Below are 21,905 nucleotides of genomic sequence, written 5' to 3'. Positions count from 1 at the left end.
GGCCGAAAGGCTTTGCTCCCCACCGCCAGCATTTTAAAAGCAGTCCGGGATAGCAGGGAAGCGCTTCCCGCTATCCTGGACGGCTTTTGAAGGCAGGCAGGGGGAGCAAAGACTTTCGCCCCCCACCCGCCTTCAGAAGAGGTCCAGGACCTCTTCTGAAGGCTGGCGGGGGGCAAAAGTCTTTGCTCCCCCCTGCCTGCCTTCCCGGGAGAGCGTAGAAACGCAGCACGTTTCTCCTCTGTCCCGGACGGCTTTTGAAGGGGGGGAGCAAAGACTTTCCGCTCTCCCCGGAAGGCAGGCACGGGGGAGCAAAGACCTTTGCCCCCCGCCCGCCTTCAGAAGAGGCCCTGGACCTCTTCTGAAGGCGGGCGGGGGGCGAAAGTCTTTGCTCCCCTCTGCCTGCCTTCAAAAGCTGTCCGGGACAGCGGAGAAACACGCTGCGTTTCTCCGCTCTCCCGGGAAGGCAGGCAGGGGGGAGCAAAGACTTTCACCCCCCGCCCGCCTTCAGAAGAGGTCCTGGACCTCTTCTGAAGGTGGGCGGGGGGCAAAAGTCTTTGTCCCCCCTGCCTGCCTTCCCGGGGGCTTTTAAATCGCCCCGGGACAGCGGAGAAGTCCTCCGCTGTCCCGGGGCGATTTTTAAATGCTGGCGGTGCACTTCTTGCAGCCGGGTCCCAGGCCCAAGCTGGGCGGGCGAAACTCCGACGGATGCCGGCCTGAGGCGCGCCTAACCCTGCCCCGCCGCAGGGTCGAGGCCTAGCCCTCCTCCAACTGCCCTGCTCCCCGTGCCCGTTTCCTCCGAGATAAGTGGCTCCAGTGGAGCTGCCTCCCGCCGCGCGCGGACTGGGTGCCCCGGGAAGGCGCAGCGGCGCCCCGACCGCCCCTCTCTGCCTGCGCTCGCTCCTCAGCCGGGCCAGCGGAGCACCGCCTGCCCAGCGCCCGCCACCCAATCGCGCGTCCTGGCGGCGGGAGGAGGGGGCGGCGTCGGCGCCCGGAGCCTGTGAGCCGAGGCGATGTGGGCCGGGCCTAAGCGCTGCCTCTGCCGTCGTTGCTGCCGCTGCTGCCGCCGCCGCCATAATGCTTGTTTGCTTTCAATGAGTGTGCCCTCCCACGGCACACCAGGCAACGTCTCGCGGCACACTAGTGTGCCGCGGAACACCGGTTGGGAAACACTGCTATACTGTACCAAAAACTGAGCAGCTTTTGCCACTTTGTAACTCAGCCATGTTTTTCCTTCCAGTACAACTTTTCTAATTGATGTATGGAAAAGCACACGAACCTGACCTGTGAAGGGTTTGCAAGTTTTTTGTTTTGCTTTTTAAATTTTTAATTACAACAAATCTACTACAACAACTAAAACAAACAAATCCACCGCCATAACATTTAAAATGAAACAAACTTAACAACAGTGCACTTACAACAAAGAAAAAACATAAAGAGAAATGAAAGACTTCCTTTATCCTGTACACGGCTTCCTTATTTACTTCTTATAAACTGTTTGTAAGTTTTAACCAAACATGCAGTCCTTTCCTATGCTGGAAGAAGGGAGAAGTTTGGGAACTCAGAAGGACATGCTTTAAAGGTCTTAACAGCCTATATTTCCAGGCTTTAAAGGTAAAGGGACCCCTGACCATTAGGTCCAGTCGTGACCGACCCTGGGGTTGTGGCGCTCATCTCGCTTTATTGGCCAAGAGAGCCGGTGTACAGCTTCCGGGTCATGTGGCCAGCAGGACTAAGCCGCTTCTGGCGAACCAGAGCAGCGCATGGAAATGCCGTTTACCTTCCCGCCAGAGCGGTACCTATTTCGAACTGCTTTCGAACTGCTAGGTTGGCAGGAGCAGGGACCAAGCAACGGGAGCTCACCCTGTCATCGCGGAGATTCGAACTGCCGACCTTCTGATCGGCAAATCCTAGGCTCTGTGGTTTAACCCACAGCGCCACCCACGTCCCTCTGTCACCAAAGAGTACTTACCCCAAATTTGGATCTTGGCATCCCGGGAATTCTCCTTTCTATACTTGCTTTTCCCTTGAACCAACAGATTCACTTTTAAATGAGGACTGAACTGAATTTCTCTCTAACATCCCTAACATGCCAGCTGGGGCTGACAGAAATTGCAGTCCAAAATATCTAGAGAAGGTTGGCATATATTGATTATGTACACACCACTCCCATCCCAGATAATCCTGAGTGCAGACAATCATTTGGAAACCTGCTACTTTCAAACAACAAGCAACACAATCACAAAACCGACACATAGGATGCGGAGGCATTGGGTTGTGTGTGTTCCATAATACATTCAAAAGCAGATAGGCAGCTTTGGAGAGAGAAAAAATCCTGCCTGTTCAAGCTTACAGCTATTTGTTTTAGGACAGAAGGTCTGGCGCTCGAGCCTGACCTCAAGTCAACCCAATATGGTTTTCCCATTTATTGAGCTCTTGGGAAGAGGGGGCATCCGAGGTAGGGACTGAGAGGGTTTCCCTTTGTCCTTTCCTGAATTATTTCTGTTCTGTGCCTCAAACCTTTGGCTCCTGGTTTCACTGGAGACAGTTATAGAATGATTTCTGAAACTGGAGCTTGATTTATAGTCACGCTGGCTGGGGCTAATGCAAGCTGCTGTCCAAAAGACCTGAAAGGCCCTAAAGTTCTAGACTGACCTATATACTGTTTGTTAATGCTCTAATGCAATGTTTACGTGCAAGAATATCAGCAACGCGGTGCCTTTTCGAAAAGAACCAGTCTCAAAGATTCATACCCAATAATTACAGATATATTTTATTGACAGCTGTACGCTTCCGTATGTACCTATAACACCAAAAGGGTCACAAATGTGTTGAATTGCTAAATTATTATTATAAGAGGCTAGTCTGAAACACCCACATTTCTAAAACTCACAACTGTTTTTTTCAGAGCTGTTTTGTCTCCCACCGAACCACTGTGATTTCAACAGCATAATGCAGAACTACATGTCTCCATGAGTCAAGAAGTTCTGAAGGTAAATCAGGAACATCTACAACACTCTATATATTTTTATGTACATATTATCATTCCCAGTCCCCATGAATACAGAGTCACTCATTCCTTCTATTTCTGATGCTCTGGTGTGTCAGTGCTGATGCTTATGTAACCAAAACGACACAGCCAGTGTGCAAGAGGGAGGTAATGACAGCTTCACTGAGCCCCAGGGGTTTACATTACAGAAGTACAAAAATATGGTAAAAAGCCCTGAAAACCTTGGGGTGGGGAAAAACTCAAAAGCATTCTAATGAGGATGAGTGAACGCTGATCATTCTCAGTGTCCAAAGAATGCTCACTGCTAGGGGGAAATGAAAAAGAAATAAAATCAGGTAGGAGAGGAATTGGAATGGAGTGTCCGGAAGGAGGTCATGGCTGGCTGAGAAAGTCAGCAGGAGGATTCTACACTCAGTTGCAGGTTTGCTCTCAGGAAACAGCTTGCTGTCATTTGTGCCGCGGTTTCCGGGACAAGTTGCAAGCAAACTTGACATCTTTCTTTCCTAGTCCTGTACACGGATGTACAATTTGTCAACCGGGAAAATGGGGTTCATTTTCTCCGCTTCTAGTTTAGCGCATGCTGAATAGCATTTGCATGCCAGGTTGACCCCAGCCAGATTGACAGGGTCCTGTGGGGTTTTTTTAGGCCTTTTTTATATTCATGATGATTTGTGCTTGTGATAGTATTGTGACGGTTTCTACACCATCCGTCTTCCAATACCACAAAAAGTTTTTGGAATGGATTCACTTCCAATTGGGGTATGTCCCGTAACCCTGTAACTTTTCGTACCACAAAACCTGCCCCTCCAGATGGCATTGATGCAGTAACACTGGGGAAACATCACGGAACAGCGGTGGAATGATGTGTGGATGGTCTGGTATCAATGCACTAATAGTGTGCCATTATGTCAATTGCATGTTACGGAAGTACACCTGCAATAAATAAATAACGCACACCCGTCTGGAGGGCTCCGAAATTGCACTAATGAAACAAATCACCAGAGAGTTGAACAATACAAGCGCGATGACAGCAGCTGCTCTCTGACTTCCAAATAAAAAAAAAGTCTTATTTTCTCTCTATACATTTTAAAACATATGAAGTCTTTAGTGACAGATGGCTCCACTGTCAGCCCTTTCAAGAGATGAAGATCTCCAAGACTTTGTAAATGTCTTTTCTTCTTCGGTTTTTGTAAAATTTCCTTTAGCCCTTTTCTTCTGGAATCCTAAATTTCAGCCAAAAGAAAAGACTGAACTCAAAGATCTAGAATGTCAGTCCCCCCCCCCCCCATTTTTGCATTAATAAAACTTTTCTTGGAAGGTTTATATCTAAAATTTGCAAAGGGGGGAATGCACATTTGTATTGTTTTGGGGGGAGGTCTTAACGTCTATGGGTTGAGTAGACCCATTCAAACTGACCAACCTCTGTGAGTCATGAGAGTTAATTTCAGTGACCCATATCTTGAGTATTACTGATTATACTACCCTATTCCCATCGGTGGTGGTATGTGAACACAGTCACCTGAATTTCCAACCGGAATAAATTTCCCCCAAATGTCTCCATGTGAGGATCTAAGAGCAAGCGAGTGGTCCTAAGGAAATATATTTACAGTGCAATCCTGTGTATGTTTGCTCAGAAGCAAGTCTCGCTGACTGCAGCCTGTCAGCAGAGCCACACCATAAATTTAAAGCACACAGCTTTCCCCCAAAGAACCCCAGAATCATGGTTTAAGAGTGCTGAGAACTGTAGCTCCCTGAATGGGAAATTGCAGCATAGCTGTCAACCGTCCCTTATTTGGCGGGACAGTCCCTTATCCCAGCGCCGTGTCCCGCTGCTATCCCTTATTGATGATGTCCCTTAAATTTCCCGGGTTTCAAAGGACGCAGCTCCTCTCCCTCCCTCCCTCTCTGCCGGCCAGGGAGGAGGGAGGCTCCAACTGTGTTGCTTGGCTGCGTTGCTCACCCAATAAGGAGTCTAAGAACGACTGGGGGGTGGAGCTTGCATGCCTTGTGCCGATAAAATCGGCCGCGTTGCCTGGGGACTCGCCTTTGCTCAGCGCTTCCCAGCGGAGAGGGGACAGTGGTTTTCCTTGCTGCATCCCCTTTGCCGGGTTTCTGCGCTGTGGGAACCACCGCTTGAGGCTTCGTTTGGCTGCTGGCCGACTAAAATCCCTTATTTTGGCTGCTGATCCCTTATTTTTGAGGCTGCTGGTCCCTTATTTTCAAATCTGTAAGTTGACAGCTATGAATTGCAGTTCCCAGGCTTTAGAAACTTACCATGGGCTGAACAAGCCCCATTGAATTAAACGGAACTTGCTTCTGAGCAATGTATAGGCTGCGATGAGATACATACTTTCCCAGGTGAAAGCATGGAGCTTAACAACTGAGTAACTATGCATAGAACCACAGCCTTTAAGGTGCCTGTTCCTAAAAAAACCAGGAAAACAAGAGGTAAAGGTAACCCTGCGCCAGGAGCAGCCAGGTGTTGGGCTCCGACTCTCAGCAGCCAGCATGGCCAATGGTCAGGTAAGTTGGGAGCTGCAGTCTGACAACACCTGGAGGGCAACAGGCGGACTGCCTCTGCCACACAGACACACGCAGCAATTTCCAACCCTCGCCCCCCTTACATCGGTTGCGCAGCTTTTGAAAACTTTGTGCGCAATTAGTTTTCTTAAAATCTGCGCCTCCAAAATGCACACGGTTAAAGTGGAAAACATCGTTTGTCTTCACAAGCCCTTTGGTAAGTATTTCCTGATGGGGTGCATATATTAACCAGAAGAAGGCTCTTCCTTACATCTTTTTGTACATGTAGCTAAAGACAATGGGGTGATGTTGCTGTTTTTTGCAGGTTTAAACATTTTCTTGTATTCCCCACCACCACCTTTCTCCCAACGAGCTCAAGTCGACATGCATGGTTCTGTCCTCTTGATTTTATCTTCACAGTACCCTTGTGGGGTAGTTTAGTTGCAGTGTTACATCCCATAGGTCCCTCCAGTTCATTTGCATTCAACACCCTTGTCGGTTTCCTTCCCTCCACTGCTAGCTTCTTGCCGATTTCTTATTCACAAACTTGTTAACAATCTAAGTACTGTAAAAGCTGCCAGAAATCCAAATTGCTTTAACAGTGTAAGCAAACACGCTCACTGCCCCCGCCCCTCGAATTTAAATGGCTTTTTTTCAGTGTCCCAGAGCACCTAAAAGACAAATGTAGGGAAAACATCATTCTCACCCAACACAGCAGCCACTTTTACCAATATTTTTGTACAGGTTAGGGATGGCTGTTCTCCATGTTAAACCAAGGTCATTATAAGCAATGGACATGAGCGTTAGCCCTTGGATTCCAGGCGATGTTTCATAGCAAAAGGTTGCATCAATAGACCTAAGTTTTGGGTTTCAACCAAAATACTGTGTTGGTAGTCTGTTCCGCTCAGAAGTCTTTAATATGTGCGTTCTTTCATTCAGACACTTGTGGAAGAATATTGCCATGTATTTGCAAACGCTTCTGGGAAGGTTAAGTGGCGGTTAAAGGGGTGTTTTAGTCGCTTTCCGGAGAGGGCAGAGGGCATTTTCAAATATAGTGGTACCTTGGTTCTCAAAAGCCTTGGTACTCAAACAACTTGGAACCCAAACACTGCAAACCCGGAAGTAAGTGTTCTGGTTTGTGAACCTTTTTCGGAAGTCGAACGTGCTCCGTTTTGAGTGCCACGCTTCCGTTTTGAGTGTTACGCTAAGGCCTGTCTGTTTTTGCTATTTATTTTGCGTTTTTCTTTTTGCGGCTCTTTTTTTTGTTTTGTTTTTGTGACTGTGTGGAACCCAGTCCAGCTACTGATGGATTGATTGTGTGACTGCAGTACGTTGATTATTGCTTTCATTTTATGGGTCGATGGTCTTGTTAGATAGTAAAATTCATGTCAAATCGCTGTCTCAGGGGTTGTTTTTAAAAGTCTGGAACAGATTAATCCATTTTGCATGGCTTTCTATGGGAAAACGCGCCTTGGTTTTGGAACGGACTTCTGGAACGGATTAAATTTGAGAACCAAGGTACCACTGTAATCATGTTCACTCTAGCAGTGAAACCAGCCACAAGATCGTCCTCTCGGCAAGGCCAACTGTTCAGGTGTGGGTTTTGATGAGGTGGTAATGACCCAGTGGCCTTGTCACACACAAACACACACATGGCATGCTTTCTGATGGCTAGCAGCCACAATGGCTTTTGTTCCTCTTCCACTGTTGGAGGCAGTAGGTCTCTGAACAGCAGCTGCTGGAAGTCAGAAGTTGGGAGATTTGCTGTTGGTGCTGCTGTTGATGCATTCAGGTCCTGCTTTACTTGGGGGGGTGTGTGTGTCATCAGGTTGGCCGCCTTGAAGACAGTATGCAGGACTAGATGGGTCTGATGCTTTGGCCTGATCCGACAGGCTCTTCTCATGCTTTTACAGTTGTGAAACATTGTGGGGATTTTTTTACGAGGCAGCGAAACTCCCGTTTCTCACGAATGCCTCGAGGTATGGAAATTATCGCACAGAACCGAGTCCGGCAATTGTGGAGGGTGTTCAGAGGAACGGTGGCGTTCTTTCTCCCAAGTCAAACGACTGGCTGCTAGCTAGAATTGCTATGTTGGAGGCAGTACGACTCTGAACAAGTGGAGAAGAGTTGCTTTTGCGCTCTGGTCCTCGCCTATGGACTTGCTTTGCAGGACTTTGGCCTGGATCCAGCAGCTAGGCTGTTTGTGGTTCCATTTATACAAAACTGTAGAATCCCAACAAACAGAAGGAGGAAATTCCTCCTGTGAAGAAGCTAGGAACCCATGTTTCCGTGTGTTGAACTGCCGTCCAATGAAACGTCTTCTGTAAAGGTGTTTGTTTTTTAATGGGGAGATTCATTTTGCTGTTACTTCAAGCCGGATTGACAAATGATAGTGATCTTCATTTACTTCTGCCTCCAACATTAAAATCGGAAAGCTTCTTGAAGCTCCTGCCTCCTTGCGATACTCCGCCAAACACGCATTCTGATGGCGCTGCAGACTTCATCTCAACTATTTAATTTTAAAAAGGCTGTTTCAAAGGTTCAGAGGGCTGCACTTTCAGGAGAGGGGAGATCAGAGGTTGTGAAAAAGCCCTGTGGCGATAGATTAAGAGGACTAGTTATGTTTAGCTTAGAGTTGTAGAATTCTAGAGTTGGAAGCCTCTTCTGAGAGCAAATAATTCTGCTGTGTCTCTGTAGTAGGAGTGACTGAATACTGTGGTCACACACCAATGCAGCAGAAGGAGAGAGAACAGATTCACATGCCATTGGAAGGAGACAAGGCATGGCCCTAGCAGGGAGCCACTGAGATAGACAGGCAACCTGCCCCCTCACTCTCTGAGTTTTACCAGGGAAACTTTGAGGCTCCCTGGAGTGTTATTTAATTAATTAGACGTACGAATTTGGTTAAGGGATGCGGGTGGCGCTGTAGGTTAAACCACAGAGCCTAGGGCTTGCCGATCAGAAGGTCAGTGGTTCGAATCCCCGTGACGGGGTGAGCTCCCGTTGCTCGGTCCCTGCTCCTGCCAACCTAGCAGTTCAAAAGCACGTCAATGTGCAAGTGGATAAATAGGTACCGCTCTGGTGGGAAGGTAAACGGCGTTTCCATGCGCTGCTCTGGTTCGCCAGAAGCGGCTTAGTCCTGCTGGCCACATGACCCGGAAGCTGTACGCCGGCTCCCTCGGCCAGTAAAGCGAGATGAGCGCCGCAACTCCAGAGTCAGCCACAACTGGACCTAACGGTCAGGGGTCCCTTTACCTTTACTATGAATTTGTTTAATGAACTGAACTTGGGATATGTGGAAATCTAAAGTTGAGGATACAGTTCTGGGGAAAGCCCGTAACCTCAAGTGTTAAGAGAGCACCAGATTTGTTTCTGGAACAATCCCCAGCATTTATAAGAGGGTCATATGAGACCCCTGCAATGTGGGACTCAATGGGCTAAGTTTTGTGACCTGCGATAAGGCAGCTTAAGATATTCCTGGGGGATGAGGACACACTGCAAGGAGTTTATACATCATGGAGGGTAGGGAGCCATGAATTCCTATGTCCACCGTTGGAGACAGTACGTCTCTGAATACCAGTCACTGGTTTTCTTTAACGGCATGAAGAAAGTGGACAGGAAGTCACCATCTGCTTCTCATAATACTAGAATCCAATTTTGGTCACCCATTGAAGCTGGATGTCAGGGACGTCCCTTCCCAGAGCGGCAACGAAGACGCCGGGGAAGAAGGGGGACAGGCTGAGGGGAGGAGATGCTTGATTCCTGCCCACACTGAGAGTGATGGAAGCCTCTCGCATCCTGGAATTCCCAAAACAGTACAAGGCAGACAGAGCCTGCTTCAGAGGAGCTGCCGCTGTTAGATTCGGCTCAAGAGGAAGAGGAGGGGCAGGCTGTCCCCAAGTCTCATCCAGAGAAAATTGAGCCTTGAGGGCTCGGACTGAAACTACTGTGTAAATACTAAATAAATCTCAGGGTAACAAACCTGCCAGCTTGACGTGTCTTGGTTTGAGAGAGACATCATAAATCCTGACACTGAAGGGCAGAGAAAAGGCAGGACCTCCTCTTCACACTGAAGACCATGAAACTATGGAATTTGCTCCTACCAGATCTAGTGGTGACCACCAGCTTTAAAAGGGGGTTAAGCAATTCACAGAAGATAGGTGTATCCAGACACAGATAAGTACGTGACCTGGCGTGTAGCACTTTTTGCAACTGCTGCTAGGAAAATTAGAGCAGTGGCGTAGCGTGGGGGGTGCAGGGGGGGCCAGCCGCACCGGGCGCAACATTTTGGAGGGGGCGCGCTCGCACTCGCAGCTCTCTGCCCCTACCTGGCTCACTCACTCTCTCTCACTGCAGTGCTGGCTGTGCGAATCGATCCGAGCTGCCGGGTCGCCGCCCACTGTGGAGGGGGAGGGTGCCAGGCGTGCGTTGCGGTGCGGTGCGGAGCGGAGAGCGAGCGAGGGAGGGACTATCTGGGGGAGGGACAGTGCAGTGGCCGCCCAGCACAGCGCTGAGCGTGGGAGAGAACCACACCCGACCAGCCCAGGCAGCAGCAAGAAGAAGCTGGCAGCGGCGGCAGGTTAGGGGTTAGGGGCGCAAATTACTTGCCTTGCCCCGGGTTAGGGGGAGCAAATTACTTGCCTTGCCCCGGGTTAGGGGGCGCAAATTACTTGCCTTGCCCCGGGTGCTGACAACCCACGCTACGCCGCTGAATTAGAGCAAATTATATAGCCAAGGTAGCCATTAACTGTAAAGGAGATGAATTTATTTGATCCTATCTATCTACCTCAGGCTATGCTCTATCTTTGTCACCAAACTCTGAGTATAAATTGCACACTGTATTAATTGATATTGTTTTTAACATTAGTGACCATGTGATTATTTTAGCTTATGAATTTTATTGTTTAATGTTTTTATTTGTACGTTGGGGTACTTTTATAGCTCTGTTTAGAGTACGTAATGTTTTAATAATATAAATGTTTTAAGTCTTTTTTATCAATTCAGTATATTTTCTTTTAATTGTCAAATAATTCTGTGTACATTGCGGCAGCCTTTGGCTATGTGCAATAAAACTGACTGAGACTGAGATAGGTGTATCAGGGGCTTTGAGCCACGCTGGCTTTGTTCTACCTGCCCTGTTGGGGGAAAGGTGCTTCTGAAGACTAAGTCGCTGGGAATCACAAATGGCAAAGTGTTCTGCTGCAATCCTTGTTTGCAGGCTTTCCATCGGCGCATGTGGACCACCATGAAAACAGGACGCTGGACTAGATGTCCCCACTCTGGCTTGATCCAGCTGCAAGGCTCTTCTGATGGTCTTAGTTTAAAAGCCCGGCTCAGGTTTTCTTCCTTTGATAGCCTTTTTCCTCTAAAGGGCCATTGGTTGGGAGAGGGATTTGAAAAATACGTTCTGGAAAGAGGACATTGTCGGAAAATTGTGGGGCGGGCGGGGGTCCGGAATAACTGCCATAGATGACAAACCGCGCTTCAACACAGCACCCTTTGTAAGCAAAGCTACACACTACAACATCGCTGCCTCCTAACACCTGTTAGCTTTCAAGATAGGTTGCTCCTTCGTCGTCCGAGAACGCCGTCTTAAAATGCGCCAAGTGGCTTTGTTTATTTATTTCCACCCTTTCTTCTTCATCTTTTTTGTCTTCTTGTTTTGGTCTATCTGCTGCGGTGATGAGGTCAGACTTCCCTCCCCTCCCTTTCGACGTCTGTCAGGAGCAAGGCAACCAAGCTTGCGCGGGGCTAACTTTCGCCGCTGGAGCCGTTGAGTGCTGTGGCCGTGGCACCATGGCTCTCATCGAACTTCTCTGAGGCAGCTGGAGTAGGATCCGCCACCCCGCCGGTCCTGGAGGGCGTCTTCTTGTAAGCGTGGTCCTCAAGGAGGAGGGCGCCCTTTGCTCCTTCAGCCAGTCCCGGTTCCTTGGGGGTGTCTTGGTGCCGACCGTTCCTGGAGCTGTCATGGTGGCTGTGATTGCCAAGCCGGCTGGATGCTACCACAGCTTTCATCGCAGCCTGCGTGAGACACGTTGAGAAGAGGGGAATCAATTTTTTTAAAAAAATACAGTGGTGCCTCGCAAGACAAAAAGAATCCGTTCCGCGAGTCTCTTCGTCTTGCGGTTTTTTCGTCTTGCGAAGCAAGCCAATGAGTGGCTTAGCGCTATTAGCGGCTTAGCGGATCAGCTGATAAGCGGCTTAGAAAAAGGGGGGGGGAGGAAAAAACCCCCGCAGGAACTCACAAGACATTTTCGTCTTGCAAAGCAAGCCCATAGGAAATTCGTATTGCGAAGCACCTCCAAAAGGGAAAACCCTTTCGTCTAGCGGGTTTTCCGTCTTGCGAGGCCTTCGTCTTGCGGGGCACCACTGTATTCTCACCAATTATTGCCATAACTTAATATTAGTACAGTCATACTTTGGTTCAACTCCCAAAACCAAGGCGTGACTTCCAGTTGGCTGCGGGAGCTTCCTGCACTCAAGCGGAAGCCACCTTGGACGTTTGGCTTCCAAAAAAAAGTTCGCAAACCAGAACACTCACTTCCGGGTTTGCGGCTTTGGGAGCCAAAACGTTGGAGTCACATGGCATTTGACGTAGTATCAACGCTAGTATATTTACCTAAGAACAATGAATAAAACAACAATAGGATATACAAAGAATAGAAGTAAAAAATCAAGTATATAAAATACATTTTAGGGTCCTGAATCAGCAGTCAAATGGTGGACCTTATTCTGATTGCCCCATCTAAAAACCTTGCCACCTTTGCTGTCACCTGTTCATCTTGATCTGCCAAGAGAAAGGACACTGTGGCAGTGGCTGGGCGACCCAGAATGGACAATAAAAGAGGGGTGATAATCTCATTCCTCAAGCCTTTATAATGAGTGCAAGCCAGAAGGGCATGCGCCACAAATTCGGGACTGCCATCTCCACAGGGACGTTAGCAGCGAGGTTAAAAACTGCAACGCCTACCAAGTTAAAAAAGCTACCAGCCACCATATTCTGTGGCAAGTTTCTGTTGTTGTTTATGCATTTGTAATGAAAGAAGCCAGTAGTGATGTATGGAAGTGAGAGCTGGACCATCAAGAAGGCTGATTGCCGAAGAATTGATGCTTTTGAATTCTGGTGCTGGAGGAGACTCTTGAGAGTCCCATGGACTGCAAGAAGATCAAACCTCTCCATTCGGAAGGAAATCAGCCCTGAGTGCTCACTGGAAGGACAGATCCTGAAGCTGAGGCTCCAAGACTTTGGCCACCTCATGAGAAGAGAAGACTCCCTGGAAAAGACCCTGATGTTGGGAAAGATGGAGGGCGCAAGGAGAAGGGGACGACAGAGGACGAGATGGTGGGACAGTGTTCTCAAAGCGACCAGCATGAGTTTGACTAAACTACGGGAGGCAGTGGAAGACAGGAGGGCCTGGCGTGCTCTGGCCCAGGGGTCACGAAGAGGCGGACATGACTAAACGACTAAACAACAACAACAACAACAAACGAAAGAAGAGGAGTAAGACTGGTAAGACTGCAGCGCATGTGTGTACATAGTGGCTGTGTTTTAGAGACTGCTGCTTCTCAGCTTCAGCTTATTGCCTCCATCCCTACACCAGCCCCGCCGCGCTCTTTGCGCCATTACCTTCAGCTTGCGCCTCGCATTGAACTCCTGCAGCTTCTTCTGTGTGCTGTCCATGTGGGCAAACTTGGCGGCTTTGCCCATCACCCAGGGGTGCTCTAGAGCCTGTTGCACTGTGAGCCTCTTCTGGGGGTCCAGAACGATCAGTTTCTGAACCTGGAAAAGACCAGCGATGACAAGGTGGGTGATGAGGCCTGGATGCCTTGATTCTGCCCAGAGGCTTAGATGCTTGACATTATTATGTCTGGATAGGTTTGCCTAACCAAAATTGACCAGACACTGGAAAGAGTACAGGGAGTTGCAAAGTTTATGTGCTGGCACATGAAAAGTGTTAAGTTGTGGGTGAACATTTCAGACAACACACCGATTCTTCAAACAGCTCTTGTTTATTCACAGGCCAGGACAGAACTGAACTGAAGGGCTCAGTCTTATATAGAGCTCCAGTACCACGTTACTGTAACAACTTTCTAAAACTATCCAATCACTGAACGTCACTTTCGATCCTTCATTTGCATAACTATCTACAGTATCCATCCAATCACTGAATGTCAATTTCAATCCTTCATTTGCATAACTATCTACAGTATCCCCCTGCTGGCCCAGGGTGAGAACTTCAGTACATAACAAAAAGATTTACGGTATTCCTTACAAATGTAGGATAGGCTTTATGTCGCATCTGTAACAATTATGCAGATAGAAGTGCAAAAGTGCACATATATGGAGTGCGGCAATTCTGCAGGTAAACCGTCCCCAAGCTCTTAGGGGAAAGTATTAGGGTTTTGTTTTATTTACTAAGTATTTATCTCGCTCCTCTGAAGATAATAATAATAATAATAATAATAATAATAATAATAATATTTTTTATTTATACCCCGCCCTCCCCAGCCAAGGCCGGGCTCAGGGTGTCTAACAAGCAATAATAAAAACAAGTTGAATGATTACAACTTAAAAACAAACATTAAAATACAACATTAAAATATTGAAACATTAAAATATTAAAATGCAGCCTCATCGCAGGAGGAGAAAGGAAAAAGAAAAAAGAAAGAGGGGGAGGGAATCAAATTGGCTCCAAGCCAAAGGCCAGGCGGAGCAACTCTGTCTTACAGGCCCTGCAGAAAGAAATCAGATCCTGCAGGGCCCTGGTCTCATGAGGCAGAGCGTTCCACCAGGCCGGAGCCAGTGTTGAAAAGGCCCTGGCTCTGGTTGAAGCCAATCTAACTTCCTTAGGGCCCGGGACCACTAGGGTGTTGCTATTTATGGACCTTAAGGCTCTCCGTGGGGCATACCGGGAGAGGTGGTCCCGTAGGTACAAGGGTCCTAGGCCGGGAAGGGCTTTAAAGCTCAAAAGCAGCACCTTAAATGTCCAAGATGTCCATCCTGGGTACCTGGCACTAATGGGGAACGTGCGTGTGTTTTTGTTTGTGTGCACAAACTCAAGTATTGTTGATGCATGCTGTGCGGGATGTAATCCACTGAGAGTGGTCAAGTACAGGGTCAGATTTAAGGTGCTGCTTTTGACCTTTAAAGAACTTACGGGTTAGCGCCTCCGGTAATGGAGGAATTCCTCTGATCGGGAGGAATTTGCCTTGTGGAAATTCGGGTCTGGCCGCCAGGGCGAAGGCGGAGACTGTCTAAAAATCACAGGCGGGTGAAGCCTGTGAACGTGGGATTTGGCTGGCACCTTTTGCGCCTCCCCCACTCGCGGGGAAACCCGGTTTCGGGGTTCTGGAGCGACGTGGGGTGAGTGGCGCGGTGCTTCGAATTGACTGCTTCTTCCACGGAGCGAAGCCGCATAGCCGTTGCTGGAGAGCGCTGACTTTTTCCTGTGGACAATTTGATCTTAAAGCAACAACCCGTGAGTAGAGCGGAGAATTGGATTTTCAAACGTTTTAATTTGGCACCGAAACGGGGAGGTTCAAAACAGGAAGTCCGCCTTCCCCTTTTGTAAATAGACTGAAGCAAAGAGGCTGTAAGCTAAAGTCGTGGAAAGCCTATTGTAAAGGACTAAATTTCCATCGGTAGACACATTAAACCCCCCTTGGAAGCAGGAGAAGAGGGGGAAATTTTGGATTGTGTGTGCCTGCAGGAGAGAGCGAAGAAAGTTAAAATACCACTGCTCCGAACCTGGAAACGGGCTGCTAGTAAGACTGACGTTTTTGGATGGTTCATTGATAGTGAATAGAACATCCGCTGACAGCTAGCTAAATAAGAGAGATACATTGTTTCCATTCTCTCCATCTGTTCTTAAGAAGGAGTAAAAGTAACTAACAATTGAAACTAAGTTACAGATAGGTAGCCGTGTTGGTCTGCCATGGTCAAAACAAAATAAAAAAATTCCTTCCAGTAGCACCTTAAAGACCAACTGAGTTAGTTCTAGGTATGAGCTTTCGTGTGCATGCACACTTCTTCAGATACACAGTGTATACATTCTTCAGTGTATCTGAAGAAGTGTGCATGCACACGAAAGCTCATACCTAGAACTAACTCAGTTGGTCTTTAAGGTGCTACTGGAATTGAAACTAACTTTATTGTTTGAACTGTGTCTAAAAGGACTAATACAAATAGAAACTGTTTCCCTCTAGAGGAAGCTTTTGAAACTGTTATATGAGCTGAGCTGGGGGAACTTCCAGTTGTAAGATAAAAAGTTGTGAGATTCTGGGACTGACCTTGAATTGGATAAGAATGTTGACAGAAGAGACCTTAGTGGCTGCATTTTGTAAGATAAATGACTCACTGGAGCAGCTTCACAAGAAGCTGGATTTAAATATAAAAAGTATAAATAATTTGGGACAAAAGGTGAACATCAATACAGAAACTATCCAGAAATTGACACAGGAATCTACTTCGACATGGCAAACTGCGGAGAAGGCCAGGGAGAAAGCTGTTGCCGTTGAATCTAAAGTAACACAATTGGAGAGAGAAAGAGTCCCAGCCTCACAGATGCAGCTTGATGATCATAAGCTGATGCCTGTCATGATTGAATCTAAAGAAAAACAGATTTTGAGGATCAGAGCCCTGCCTGAACTGGAGAGGGAAGGTCTGATGGACTTCCTCACATAGGAATTTGCTGTTCCTTGGGACCTGGACTTGGGTCAAGAAGAGACTAAAATTGTGAGGGCCTTTGGACTTGGAGGAGGAGGGGAAAAAAAGAAGAACAATATAAGAGACTGTTGGAATTACCAGAAGAACTTAGAAGAGCAACAGTCAAGAGAGGAAACTTTTAATGACGTCTTGAAATACCTTTTGGATCTTAGGTCTAACTATGGAGATTTGGCTGCCCTGTCGAGAAGGAATAAAATCATCTTTAGGAGGGAGTTTCCCCGAGATCCACTTTTCAGCCTCAAAGGAAGGAAAATAAAAATAAGATCAGTAGAAGATAAAGCAAAGTTCTTGTATAAGCACGAAGAAGACTTCCAGATGGGACTTGGAAAAGAGTTAAGAGCCTCGGACAGAAGATCTCCAGGTTGATGGACTATATGGAATTGGCGGAAAGGACTGGCAGAATCCAAGACCAGGGAGAAGAGACGGTGGAAGAAGATTGGAAAAAGTTTAAAGACTATTTATAGAAATAATGTAATATTAATGAGTCTTAGAATATTAGAACACATTTCAACCTGGACAAGCCAGATTGAATTGCGTATTGTCTTAAGAAACTCGCATGAGTTTGCAACCAGTTTTCTGCTGTGTAAAGGGGAATGCGCTCTGCTAAGTAAAGGACCTTGCTAATGCAAGTGAGGAAGGATATTAATAAACAATATAGTTAAAGCTATGGTTTTCCCAGTAGTGATGTATGGAAGTGAGAGCTGGACCATAAAGAAGGCTGATCGCCGAAGAATGCATGCTTTTGAATTCTGGTGCTGGAGGAGACTCTGGAGAGTCCCATGGACTGCAAGAAGAGCAAACCTCTCCATTCTGAAGGAAATCAGCCCTGAGTGCTCACTGGAAGGACAGATCCTGAAGCTGAGGCTCCAAGACTTTGGCCACCTCATGAGAAGAGAAGACTCCCTGGAAAAGACCCTGATGTTGGGAAAGATGGAGGGTACAAGGAGAAGGGGACGATGGAGGACGAGATGGTGGGACAGTGTTCTCGAAGCTACCAGCATGAGTTTGACCAAACAGCGGGAGGCAGTGGAAGACAGGAGGGCCTGGCGTACTCTGGTCCAGGGGGTCACGAAGAGGCGGACACGACTAAACGACTAAACAACAACAACAACAACATCCTCTCCTGCCACCCTGAACATTCCCACAAGCTGGCTCCCCTGTCTGGGTAGGGCTCAAAGCAACTCACCAAATCCTTGGCGTTGAGAGACACTTCATCCCACCACGGAGAGACAAACTCGTAGTCACAGTTTAGGATCCTGCTGTACATATATTGGTCTCCTCTTGGGTCAAAAAAAGGCTCGAAGCCGCAAAGCCTGGGGAATTTTTTTTAAAAGAACAGAAGAAGAAGAATAAAAGACCTGTAAATGGTTTACATAAAATATTGAGGAGAAAGGTGATGATAAACGGACACACACAGGCCTACGGGTGTTGTAAAGGTAAAGGGACCCCTGACCATTAGGTCCAGTCGTGGCCGACTCTGGGGTTGCGGCGCTCATCTTGCTTTACTGGCCGAGGGAGGCGGCGTACAGCTTCCAGGTCATGTGGCCAGCATGACTAAGCTGCTTCTGGCGAACCAGAGCAGCGCACGGAAAAACCATTTACCTTCCTGGCGGAGCGGTACCTATTTATCTACTTGCATTTTTCGGGCTCACCCCGTCACGGGGATTCGAACTGCCGACCTTCTGATCAGCAAGTCCTAGGCTCTGTGGATTAACCCACAGCGCCACCCGCGTCCCTTGACGTGTGTTGTAGTTACCCTCAAATTAATAAAGCTGTAAATATCTGAGGATTCTGCCCGCTACCTCCCTCTGTGAGTTACTGTTCTGGGAAGAGGAATTGATTGCTAAACCACATGATTTCAGCAGGCACACATACAACGAATAACTATGGCTCCAGAACTATGCCATCCCCACCACCCCACAAAATATCGAAGTGCAACTGAACGATCCATCAATCTACTGACAAAACTCATGTGATTAATCGACTAAGGTTTCAATAACTGGGCACCAGTCCTTGCAGAACCCTAACCCTCTGAAGATTCCTCTGGTGAAGTAATGAATCTGACGTTCGAGGGGGGTAGCATGTTTTTCAAGTTCATGCTTCCTTTGCTGCAACATAGGCCTAAAATAAGGTAAGCTAAAGGACCCCTGGACGGTTAAGTCCAGTCAAAGGCGACTACGGGGTTGCGGCGCTCATCTCGCTTTCAGGCCGAGGGAGCTGGCGGTTGTGCGCAGACAGCTTTCCGGGTCATGTGGCCAGCAGGACTAAATCGCTTCTGGCGCAACAGGACACCGTGACAGAAACCAGAGCGCGCAGAAACGCCGTTTACCTTCCCGCCGCAGCTGTACCTATTTATCTACTTGCACTGGTGTGCTTTCAAACTGCTAGGTTGGCAGGAGCTGGGACGGAGCAACGGGAGCTCAGCCCATCGCGGGGATTCGAACCGCCGACCTTCCGATCAGCAAGCCCAAGAGGCTCAGTGGTTTAGACCACAACACCATCCGTGTCCCTTAAAAAACAACAACAACAACAACAACACACACACAAATCTGCTGCTTGGCTCTCCTCAGCACCAGTGTCTATTCATTCGGGGGGGGGGGAGTTTTGGGGGGAGGAAATAATCATCCGCTCTCTGCAGAAATGTTTAAGCAAAAAGCCTCAGGGCTGCATTTACTTTCAACTTGGCTAGAGATAGTGTGTGTGTGTGTGTGTGTGTGTGTGTGTGTGTAAATCCCAACAAGCCAAACCAATGGAAACCCAACATATTTTGACGGGCTGTGACCGCCATCTGTTTCATTTAGGTCAATGAAAACAGCGGCAGTGAGCAGGAGAGAGAAAGGAGGTCAAGCCTTTGTCAGTGTCGCTGCAAGAGATGGTACAGAAAGTGGCTAACCTTGCTCTTGCTACATCCGTCACCAAGATCCTTCTGTGTTTTGATGCATGCAGTTCTCGGGGGGGGGGGATTCATGTTACGGTACCGCCTTAGTGAAGTTCTCTCCCCCTCCAAAAAACAACAACAGCATGTCCTCCAAGCTCCCTCCCCAGCTGTTCACATCAGCACAGCTTCATTCGTGTCAGGTTCGTTTTCTGTTTGTGTACATGCCAGAGGGGCATCGTGTGGGATGCGATCCATGAGAGGCAGTCAAGTACAGTGGTGCCCCGCAAGACGAATGCCTCGCAAGACGGAAAACTCGCTAGACGAAAGGGTTTTCCATTTTGGAGGCGCTTCGCAAAACGAATTTCCTATGGGCTTGCTTCGCAAGACGAAAATGTATTGCGAGTTCCTGCAGGGTTTTTTTTCCTTTCCCCCCCTTTTTCTAAACCGCTAAGCCGCTTATCCGCTAAGCCGCTAAGCCGCTAAGCCGCTAAACCGCTAATAGTGCTAACCCGCTAAGCTGTCAATGGGCTTGCTTCGCAAGACGAAAAAACCGCTAGACAAAGAGACTCGTGGAACGGATTCTTTTCGTCTTGCGAGGCACCACTGTATTGCATTCCTGGTAACGCTAGAGAAGACATGCGAGGGAATGTTTGGTCCAGCCAGTCGAAACTTCCTGTTCCTCCTGGCTGGAGCATCCTTTCTTTTGCATGTGATAGATGGTGGCCGTCACCTAACCTGTCCAGGTAACAAAAGGACGAGTCACGCAGCACCCTTCGCTCTCTTTTTGACTTCCTTCTTCATTTGACCAGCTTTTAGCTAGGACTGCTCTGCTAGCTCTCATCTAGCAGAAGCACTGGGATTCTTCACCCAGATGGGGTAGATCCACATGTACATATTTGTAACTAAGTCTGCCTTCAGGAATCCAACTGTGAACCAATGTGTGTCAACTTCTTTTATTGACTTTGAATAAGATTGTGTGGCGTCTTTATTCTTTTAAGAGGGATTCAAGGGAATTTACCAGGAACGTATAATTCAATCTGGAGACAGACTGAATTGTATAATAGTGAGTGGCTCACACGAGCCTGCAACCAGCTATCTGCTGGGCATGTAGAAAGGGGAATGTAACTCTGCTAAGTAAAGGAACTTGCTAGCGCAAGTTAGGAAGGATATTAATAAACAATATATCCTCTCCTGCCACCCTAAACATTCCCACACATCGGTGGGGCAGTGGGATGTCTTTATCCCCGTGCAAACATTCTCATACCTTAGCTAGAGGTGACTTAGAAATGGCTTAGGGGCTGCAGTCAGTGGGGAGCTGCCTTGAGAATCAAGGAATCGTAGAAAAGTAGAGTTGGAAGGGACATTGAGGATCATCTAGTCCAGTGCAGGAATATACAGCTGTCCCATACTCCCGGAACCGTTTGAAAACCAAGGCGTGGCTTCCGATTGGCTGCGGGAGCTTCCTGCACTCAATCGGAAGCCACGACGGATGTTTGGCTTCCGAAAAACGTTTGCAAACGGGAACACCCGCTTCCGGGTTTGCGGCATTTGGGAGCTGATTTGTTCAGCAGCTAAACCATTTGTGATGGCCTGGGAATCCGATTCAGAGGCTGAACCAGAGGAATCCCAGCCTGCACAGGAGTCCCCGCCTCCAGGGCCGGCTGAGCTGGGGCAGGGGCTTGAATCTGAAGTGCCTGCACCTGTGCCGGATCCTCAGGAGCAGGCACCAGGTGAATCCACTCTGGCTCTGGAGGTGATGGAGGACCCATTGCCTGCAGGTGCTCCACTCTCAGCCCCGTCAGGGGAAGGTAAGTCTCCCCCTGGGTCCAGTAACCCTCCAGCCTCTCCTGAGCTGCAGAGGCTCAGGGCAGAGAGGCGGAGGGAACTAAGTTCTCCCAGGAGGAGTGCTCGCCTTGTGGCCAGGAGAGGTGGGTCACCTGGAGGCCGGGACCGCCCCTGGCCTCAGAGAAAATAAAGGCCAGTCAGCCCGGTCCCAGGTTGTGGGAGCAACGTCATTGGAAACCTGTTTCTGCCAGCACCCAGACCTGTTCTTCTGGAGTTACCAACCATGCCCGGCTTCTTGCTTTGGACCTCGCTTCGCCCTTGGTGGACAGTCTCCAGACCCTCGACCCAGGACCGGACTCTGCCCACGCCTCTCGGTATCGCCCCCCCTCCAGGTCCAGCACACCATTTGAGTACCAAGGTACCACTGTAGAGGCAAAAGCATCTCGCCCATTGGGCCTGCACACGGATGAAGCTGGAAGGAGGGGAGAGGACGGAGGAATCGTGATGTGTCAAAGCATTTTAACGTTACTCACAAGATATATGTGATGACACCGACAGACCACATATCCACTTCTGGGCCGTAGGGAGAACCGTGGAGAATCTCGGGTGCTGGAGGCGTTGGAAGAGTGAAAGAAAATTTGAAAAAAGCAAGGAAGCACAGGCAGCTAGCATATGTGTCATCCTTCGCCCACCCATTCCTCTCTCTCTCTCTCTCTCTCTCTCTCTCTCTCTCTCCCCCCCCCCCCCGCTCCTTTCGCGCTCCGCCATGCTTTCACATCTGCCGCAGTTAGTTTGTGGGAGACAAGTGGGAGGCGTTGACAGGCTTGCGTCCTTTGGAAGCTGCCGAGGCAGAGGAGGAGGCGGCGGCGGTGGCAGCAGCAGCGGGGCATATTCTTAATTTACCACTTATTCCCCAGTGAGTTGCATGTGTGCATGAGATTTCGAAAGGGTGAGAAAGACTTAGTTCCTGATGGAGGAGGAGGAGGAAG

At 48.4% G+C, this 21,905-nt stretch overlaps 1 protein-coding gene and 1 long non-coding RNA gene across 2 annotated transcripts in view; both read right to left on the bottom strand.

Moving 5' to 3' along the window:
* Positions 1-2,754: 2,754 nt before the first annotated feature.
* On the bottom strand, positions 2,755-7,325 carry LOC309333095. Its single transcript, XR_014152375.1, has 2 exons — positions 4,091-7,325; positions 2,755-2,984 (listed from the first exon to the last, which is right to left on the bottom strand). It is a non-coding gene; the product is annotated as an uncharacterized lncRNA (long non-coding RNA).
* A 74-nt stretch (positions 7,326-7,399) lies between these two features.
* The window catches only part of LOC309332956 (calcium/calmodulin-dependent protein kinase type IV-like), a 44,480-nt gene continuing 29,974 nt past the window's right edge, over positions 7,400-21,905 (bottom strand). The window contains exons 9-13 of the mRNA XM_081846344.1: positions 21,450-21,525; positions 17,440-17,566; positions 13,155-13,307; positions 10,232-11,548; positions 7,400-9,745 (exon numbers count right to left, since the gene is read on the bottom strand). Of these exons, the coding sequence (XP_081702470.1) occupies positions 11,279-11,548; positions 13,155-13,307; positions 17,440-17,566; positions 21,450-21,525 (626 nt within the window). The 3' untranslated portion in view covers positions 7,400-9,745; positions 10,232-11,278. The remainder of the gene's footprint in view (positions 9,746-10,231; positions 11,549-13,154; positions 13,308-17,439; positions 17,567-21,449; positions 21,526-21,905) is intronic.

Source organism: Podarcis erhardii (genome assembly GCF_964252035.2).
Source record: "Podarcis erhardii genome assembly, chromosome: 18".
NCBI lineage: Eukaryota > Metazoa > Chordata > Lepidosauria > Squamata > Lacertidae > Podarcis > Podarcis erhardii.
Note: the sequence above shows the minus strand (reverse complement) of the source record. Positions and strands in the feature narration are given on the sequence as shown.